General features: G+C 43.0%; 1 protein-coding gene across 3 annotated transcripts in view; it reads left to right on the top strand.

The window, feature by feature from the left end:
• Window positions 1-223: 223 nt before the first annotated feature.
• DNAJC21 (DnaJ heat shock protein family (Hsp40) member C21) overlaps window positions 224-8487 on the top strand; it is a 13848-nt gene continuing 5584 nt past the window's right edge. For 2 of the 3 annotated variants that reach the window (XM_030512285.1, XM_030512284.1), the window contains exons 1-7: window positions 224-436; window positions 669-762; window positions 2276-2399; window positions 3330-3452; window positions 6115-6419; window positions 7685-7836; window positions 8191-8278. In XM_030512285.1, coding sequence (XP_030368145.1) covers window positions 340-436; window positions 669-762; window positions 2276-2399; window positions 3330-3452; window positions 6115-6419; window positions 7685-7836; window positions 8191-8278 — 983 coding nt within the window. In that variant the 5' untranslated portion in view covers window positions 224-339. The remainder of the gene's footprint in view (window positions 437-668; window positions 763-2275; window positions 2400-3329; window positions 3453-6114; window positions 6420-7684; window positions 7837-8190; window positions 8279-8487) is intronic. The other variant, XM_030512286.1, reaches the window with a different exon arrangement.

The following is an 8487-nucleotide window of genomic DNA, read 5'->3' as shown; positions in this document are numbered from 1 at the left end:
GGTGATATTAGAGGTCTTTTCCAACCTATTTGATTCTGTGATTCACTGAAATCCTAGCACAGGGCACTTGGTGCCGTGACACCGGGTGACCGTAAGGCCGCAGCCCGGCAGCCCGGATGGCAACCAGTCCCCGCCGCCAGCCGGGTGGCACACCCCCTCCCCGGGCACAGCCCAGGCCTCCCGGCACCCGCCCCGCCCCTTCCCCGGCCTGGGGCCCGCCCACCCGCTCGCTCCTCCCTGCGGCGGGCGGGTGCTGCGGGTGGCAGCGCCGCCGGCCCCGACTCCTCCCGCTGTCCCGTCCACGCCGGCCGGCGCTTCCCCCCGCTCGGAGCCGCCGCCATGAAGTGTCACTACGAGGTGCTGGGAGTGAAGCGCGATGCCGCCGAGGAGGACCTGAAGCGAGCGTACCGCCGGCTGGCGCTGCGCTGGCACCCGGGTACGGCCGCGACGCCCGCACGCAGGCCCCAGGGGAGGGCCCGGCCTGCCCCGGCGTCGCTTGGCCCCGTCCGCGGGGGTAGAGGCCCCTTCTCCTCGCAGGCGGCTGCGGTCGGTCGTGTGGCGGGGCCTGCGGGAGAGGGGCCGGGCGGCGTGTGGGTAGTGGCGGTCGGTGAGCTGCCGGGTGCTGCCGGCGGGCCTTGAGTTCACAGCGTCGCTGAATTGTTTTGTAGATAAAAACCTCGAGAACGCGGAGGAAGCGGCAGAGCAGTTCAAGTTAATCCAGGCAGCGTACGACGTCCTCAGCGACCCCCAGGAAAGAGCCTGGTGAGCAGTGCTTCGGCTTGGAGGAGCCGCTTTAGTTCTATCTGGGGCAGGACTTTGGTTCTCGCTGGGCCCTGTGGCATGTCAGCACATGCCTCTGGGGCAGGAGCAGTGCTTTGAGTCAGGCTTGGGTTGAGAGCCCTTCGGGGAGGCACAGCCCCCCATACGCGTCTCTTTGGGGAGGCACAGCCCCCCATACGCATCTCTTTGGGGAGGCAAAGCCCCCCTCCCATACACACCTCGTTGCGGAGGCACAGCCCCCCCCCCCATACACACCTCTTTGGCGAGGCACAGGCCCCCACATATACACCTCGATGGGGAGCACAGCCCCCCGTACACACCTCGTTGGGAAGGTACAGGCCCCCCATACACACCTCTTGGGGGAGGCACAGGCCCCCCCCCCCATACACACCTCTTTGGGAAGGCACAGCCCCCCCCATACACACCTCTTTGGGAAAGCACAGCCCCCCCCCCCATACACACCTCTTTGGGAAGGCACAGCCTCCCCCATACACACCTCTTTGGGAAGGCACAGCCTCCCCCATACACACCTCTTTGGGGAGGCACAGGCCCCCCATATACACCTCGCTGGGAAGGCACAGCTCCCCCCCCCCCGTACACACCTTGTTGGGAAGGCACAGCCCTCCATACACACGTCATTGGAGCAGCATAGCCCCCCATACATACACCTTGCTGGGGAGGCACAGCCCCACGCACACCTTCCTCCCGGTGTTTTGCATGGTGGTGTTGGGCTGGGCACTGCGGAGGGCTCTCGGGGACACAGCCACTGTTGGCCTCTGTTTCTCCTCCCCAGAGCAGGAGGCAGCCTGCTCGTTGGCATAAGTGTCCCTCTGGTCACAGTCCTGCCAGACTTAGGGGGAAAGAGCCAGCACCACGCTGAGTGCGTGCAGGTGTTTAGGGTGCTGTTGTTTGCTGCAGACGGTAAACCTTAATAACAACATCGTGTCATGTTTCTGTAAGAATCCTAATTTGAAATACACACACATCTCTTCTTAAGAAATCACTGCTTTACATGTTCTGTGTATCTTCTTTTTCAAATGGGCTAAAGCATCTACCAGATGATGCAGCCAAAAAGGCCTGTACTAAGTTTGTCCTCCTTGGAAGGACTGTTTTTCAATTTTTATATTCAATTTTTTTATGCTAATGTATGATTTAGGAGTTTGGTTTTTTGTGTGTAAGCATGGTTTGATTTCAGTAATGTCCTACCCATTTCTGAAAGCTGATTGAAGCATCTTGTGCATGTGCTTGCTAGCTGCCCGTTAAGAAATTGCTGCTATAGATATTGCAGATAAAGTGATAGTAAGTAAGCTAAAAGTCAAGAGAGAATACTTGCTGAGCCTGGCCTTATTTCTCTCTGAAGATGTTGGATATGACACACAAATTCAGGACACTGGGCTAAGCTGTACATTGAGGTGATACATGTCCCGTGTAAGTTTACTAGCACTGGGGAATGTTCTGTGTCTCTGTGTCCTTATCACTGTGAATTTTTTGCTAGGTATGATAATCACAGGGAGGCTCTGCTGAAAGGAGGAGTTGATAGAGACTATCAAGATGATAGTTTAGATCTGCTGCACTACTTCACTGTTAGCTGTTACTCTGGATATGGAGATGATGAAAAGGTAATGAATTAATAGCTCTTTAATGAATCAATTTGAATTTCATGGAAAGTACTGGCATTTGCTTCACATTTAAGAGCTATGTGTGGAATTGTTGAGCCCAGGTAGTAATAATGCTTACACAAATCTTTGCAAGACAGACTTATGCTGGATGCTTAGGGAAACTTTAATTCCTGCTTATTGCCCAACAGTTACTTAGTCATGATTTCCAACTACACCATACAAATACAAATGGTGTGTATATTATTTATGTCATATGGTAAAGCATTGTAATGCTTTGTAATACCATCTGTTTATTCAGAAATGACTTTAACAAGCTAGAATAATCCAAACTGGGGAAAAAAAAAAAATAAAAAATAAAGCAATATGACAACAGTCCTGAGGGAAGGTGTGCTCCCTATAATTGAATTGCCTGTTGGATTTTGAGATACTCATCATAACTTAAAAAGGTCCAGGTGATTAGAAAAATCTCTGCAGAAAAAATCGTTATCTGTGTTTGTGTTACTGTGTTAGAAGTGAGTTAGTAACATCTTAATTTAAAAAGAGATAGGATACTTAATAGTGAATTTTACATTTGGAACTTCCTCAGAACTTGATCCTGTGTAATCAGGAACTTATCAACATCTCCAGCATGCTGAAACATTTTTTTTCTGGGGGGAAGAGGGAGGTGTTAGATTTTAATACAGGTTCTTGATGTATGAGAGACTACACAAAGGAGATGGAAATAGAAGGAATGTGAGAAGATGGGGACTTTGTTAACGGAAAGGTCATGCTATCTAGAGCAAGTTCTTAGAAGGCTTTTACCCTGATTTCGAGTTGCTGTTGCAGGATTGTAGTATTTCTCTAAAATACACTACTATGGCCGAGCATTTTTACACCTATCACTGGGCCATGTAAAGTGAATTGTGGGGTTTTTTTTATGTTTAATTTCAGGGATTCTTTACAGTCTATCGAGAAGTTTTTGAAAAGATTGCAAAAGAAGAGATGGAATATATGACCCAGGAAGATATTGAAGAATTCCCTATGTTTGGCAATTCCCAAAGTGACTATGATACGGTAAGAGCAAGTGTAAATCTGAACTGAAAGTAACGCAGTTAAGTCATGACTTTGTCCCACACTGAAATCAGAGGAAAGGCTCCTGCTGGTCTTTGAGGTGAATACAAAACCATGTATCTGCTGTCTTTTCTATTACTATAGATCAGTACTATAAAGGAAGTGCTTGTGTTCTGATTCATAATAATTAGATGAGCTAAAATTGGTATTTCCTGTTGGACTATATTATTAACCAGGATTTTCGGGTAAGTTGTTAGACAAACACTTCACAGGGCTAACCATCAACTATGCCAATGAAACTTACGGGTAGTGCAAGGCCTATAAAACAAAAGACAAATGTTTTCTTTACTTCCTGATGAGAATAGTTTACCAGTGTTCCAATGCAAGTTACATTACAGAAAGGGATATTGAGACAATTATTTTTGTTTTAATAATATGTAGTGCCCTGCCTCATTTAGCAAAACTGCATAGCACTTATTGCATACACAGCCTTCAGCACATGGCAGATGTGGTGGCTGACCTGCAATGTGAGCTCCCACAATCATGCTCTTTGTCATCTACAATTATTCTGTAGTAAGATTTATTTTCCAAAACATTGCACGCTTTCCTCTGGGAAGCAAGAAAAGAAAATGTGTGTGGGACACTTGAATTCTTGTCATCTGGTTTGCCAAATATTTGTTGCGTTCTGCCAGACTTCCCCTTTTTTTTCTTTTTTTTTTTTTTTAAGGTTACCAGTATTCCTGTGTTGAAATTAAATAGTAGAGTAATAGCACTTTCCCCAGTGAATAATTGCACTTATCAGTGTACTCAGTTATTGTTCCTGGCTGCTATTTAGCGCCTGTCACTTTTAGTAGAATTATGCTCTGTGACTAATATTTATGAAATTTAAATTGATGCATACCTTAAAAATAAGTAACTTAAGTGGTATAAAATGTTGCTGTAGTTAGAAACAAAGTTACAAATCAAACTAAGAAGTGTCAGAATGGGTGTTTGAATGTCAGGTAAAATTACAGGATGGCTTAATAAATGGAAGTCTTTCCCAGAGAGAATATTTGTGTCTCTGAAACTGCTAAAATCTGTCTTTTAATTGAGTTCTCTTGAAACTGTTTGAGGCCATTGTACAGATAAGATTATAGACCCAAACCAGCTTTTATGCTTTGACACCTGCCTTGTTAATGTCCTTGAATCAGAATGCTGTTGTGCGTGTTTCGGGTTTTTTTTGGATTTGTTGTTTTACCAACAGGAAAAAAAAAAAAAGATTCATAGTGGTATTTTATGTGAAATAGCGTAGTTAAAAGGTCATTATCCCTGTTAAAGTATATTCAGATAAACACATTACACTGTCAGAGGATTCGAGTATTGCAGTGCTCACTTCTCTGCTCAGTGGGAGTATCATGGGAAAAGGGAAAAGAGTTTTAGAGGGGAGCAACAAAAACTCTATAGAGGCTGCAGAACCTGCCATGTGAATGCTCTCTGGTTCAGTCTACTGGGGTAATTCACAAGAAGCTTGAGAGGCATCTTTGCGTGTAGGTAGACCATTAAAAATTAAATGTTGAGGTGTTGATAGCCTATGTGAATATCAATGGCAGCAGGAAAATAGGAGATACTAGAAGAAGAAATATTAAACTATTAGATTAAATACCTTTATGAGGTATTCCAAATATAAACAGTAATGCATGTAGGAGCAAGTAGTAAAAAGGCAGCTTAATAGAGTAAGTAATGTAAGAAGGGAGTTTAGGCATATCTTTTCTCCTGGATATAAAAAATGCAGAAGGTTAATAATTATTCACAGAGGAACAGAGAACAAACCCTAGCATAATTATTATGCCATTTTATTAATCTATAATTTACTCATGAATAGTAAAAAGAAGGAGAATAAGGGAAGTAAATAATTTCTTTTAATATGAGATTCTTTTCATCACATTTCTTTTAATGTGAGAGCTAGAGGGCATCACTTCAACCTGTGGTCGTATAATTTGCTAACAAAACAGGAGTAATTTGCTAACAAAACAGGCATCTTCACATAGCCCCTTGTTAAACTGTGCAAGTCATGGCTCCATGCTATTGTATGTGCCAACAATTTGCATAGGTTAATAAAAGAAATATTAAATTCAGGAAAGCAAAGTTCATCGAGAGCTCTTCTGTCTTGCTGTGGAAGCAGAGAGAATATACAGGGAAGAAATAGCATTATGTACATGTGTTTGTTTTATTGTGCTGATCATTGGCTGCTGTTGGAAATCTATGGCTGACCTTTGGTGTAATTTAATATGGGGATTCTTAGGCAGTACGTGCATATGCCTGCTTGTAGACAGCGCACCTGATTCTGGTTGTGCTTTTCAGTTTGAGAGAAGTACACCACAGCTAAGTAACTGGGTATTAGTGTCAGTATGATCCAATCCTGCAAGGGGATAGTCTTTAGAAGTTACAGTTTGGAATAGTTTAGACAAGGCTGTTGATTTGGCATGGTCTGAAAATTTAAGGTTTCTAATAGAGTTTTCTCTAAATCTTCATGTGATTTGTTTATACTCTTGAGAGAAAACTGTGGCCTGCATAGAAGACACAAGCTGCTACAGAAGTCCTGAATTGTTTGATACGGTTTTTGTCCTACCCTCTATTCCCCTCTCCCCCCTCCACCGAAGTGACTTTGTTTGTTTGTTTTTTACAGGTAGTCCATCCTTTCTATGCATATTGGCAGAGTTTCTGTACTCAGAAAAACTTTGCTTGGAAAGAAGAATATGACACACGACAAGCTTCAAACCGCTGGGAGAAACGAGCTATGGAAAAAGAGAACAAGAAAACGAGAGATAAAGCCAGGAAAGAGAGGAATGAACTGGTCCGTCAGCTAGTAGCCTTTATTCGTAAAAGGGATAAAAGAGTACAGGCTCACAGAAAACTTGTGGAAGAACAAAATGCAGAAAAAACTAGAAAATCGGAGGAATTTCGGAGACAGCAGAAGCTTAAACAAGCCAAGTATGTAAATGTGGAACAAATCTTTTCTTTTAAACTTGGAGAAACTATCCATGATTATACCATATAGAGTTAGATTCTAATACTAGCTCCGCTTGCTCTTTTGAACATCTTTGAAAATACTATATATTAGTTTTGGTCTCAAGTCTGAGGTTTTCAAAACTTGAGTGTATCTCCATTGTACTGACATAAAGAAATCTAACATAACCAGGGAATGATAACCAGGTAACTGGCTGTAGTAGCACAGAACCTGTGTGCTTTTACTTACCTGTGGAAGTAAAGTTTAATAGTTATACAGTCTTTTTTCTTTAAAGGATCAATGATATTTTGGAATGAGGGAGGGAGAACAGGACTGTGACAACCTGGACTTAGTCAGCTTCATCTGCTTTAATGAAGAAAGTACCTGCTAAAAAGAAAGTGGGGAAAAATGAACTTAATTTTAATTTTCCTTTTAACTCTTTAGAAAGGACCCTTTCATTGAGCTAAATGCATTTTTTTGATGCTTTTATTTTCCGAAAATTAAGTAAAAGGAAGAAGTGATCTCTCAAATGTAAGCACAATTTATTCTTCCAACTAGAAGAGCTTTTCTTGTGCAAATGGAAGACGCTTAAATTCTTAATAAGAGTGCCCTTTAAAAATAATTGCATATTGATTGAAAATATATATTTTTTTTTTTTATATATATATATATGTATTTCTCCCTGCTCTCCCCAAGGGAGAATGAAGCAGAGTGATACATTTACTGACAAATAGCTTGATAATTCTGAGTCCAGGAACCAGCTGGAGCAAAATTTGGCTGTACTGAGGTGCACTGATTGACAGCTTGGGCCACACTTAGATTTGGAAAACTGAGCTGACACATTCCTGCAGAGCAGAGCCAAGGAGTAGTGTGCTTGTGGCTTTTGTGGGCCTGTACTACTTGTACCTTGCATCAAATAAAAGCAGCTGTACTGCTTTGAGGATTAAGTTGACTTCCCTGCTGTCAGCCTGATACTGACCATACTGCATAACATTTCCTGCCTGAAATTCAAGCAAGATTGACTTACATTGATGCCTTTTCACTTGTAGTGTAGGTGTGCCCATTGGCATCACAAATTGACTGCTCAGATTTCCAGGCCTTACAGACAATTGTTTGCTCCACCATAGTATGTTCAGGACTTTCCTCCTAAAATACCAGAGAACAACAAGTTGTATTTTAAATAATACTGTTTCTGTAATTCCCACCTCATTAACACAATGTAGAAGTTAATGTATTATTCTACTTAAAGGCTGGCTGAGCAATATAAAGAGCAAAGCTGGATAACTATGTCAGATCTGGAGAAGGAGTTGCAAGAGATGGAGGCACAATATGAAAAGGAATTTGGAGATGGATCAGGTGACGAGGAGGAATTAGAAGAACAGGAGACAAAAGGCATCGAAGGTATGGGGTATGAGTGGGTGATCTACGTTGGGTTGTTGCAGCCTAAATGTTGGCTTACTGCACTTAAAGCCTCAGATTCACAGTTCGGACTGTAGTGCAACTCCCTGCCTCCCTCTGAGGGGTGCCAGGCTACTGTCTGATGCTCTTTGGTGTTTTCCATGAGAAGACATCAAGCTACAGCTGTTAATTTATGCTAATGTATGATTTGGTGAGATGGTCTTGACCTGTCTGTGAGTCAGTAATACAAAAAAGGTTGAATGTCAGTGTTGCAACTGTTTGCTGGGGCTTTAAGAGCAGCTTACTCAAAAATCGCTCATCTGACTTTGTCTCTCTGATCCCCACTGATCTCTCCAGACAAACTGAATGATGAAACTGAAGAAGCTGAATTTGTTGATGGTCTGTACTGCCCTGCTTGTGACAAATTGTTAAAAACTGAGAAAGCGTAAGTGCTTGTGGTTGGGGATTTGGGGCGGGAGTGTTGGGTTTTAACAGTGCATTAATTTCACATAAGGGTCAGTGTTGTCTTTCCAGTAGAGACATTGTCAGGGCAGAGTTTTCCATACTTAGTAGTGATGGATTATGGGCCGGTTATTAATTTATATGTAAATATAACAGTGTTTGCTCAGAGCCACCTGCAGTAACAATCTGCTG

The sequence above is a fragment of the Strigops habroptila genome, chromosome Z (assembly GCF_004027225.2).
Source record: "Strigops habroptila isolate Jane chromosome Z, bStrHab1.2.pri, whole genome shotgun sequence".
NCBI classification, from domain to species: domain Eukaryota; kingdom Metazoa; phylum Chordata; class Aves; order Psittaciformes; family Psittacidae; genus Strigops; species Strigops habroptila.
Note: the sequence above shows the minus strand (reverse complement) of the source record. Positions and strands in the feature narration are given on the sequence as shown.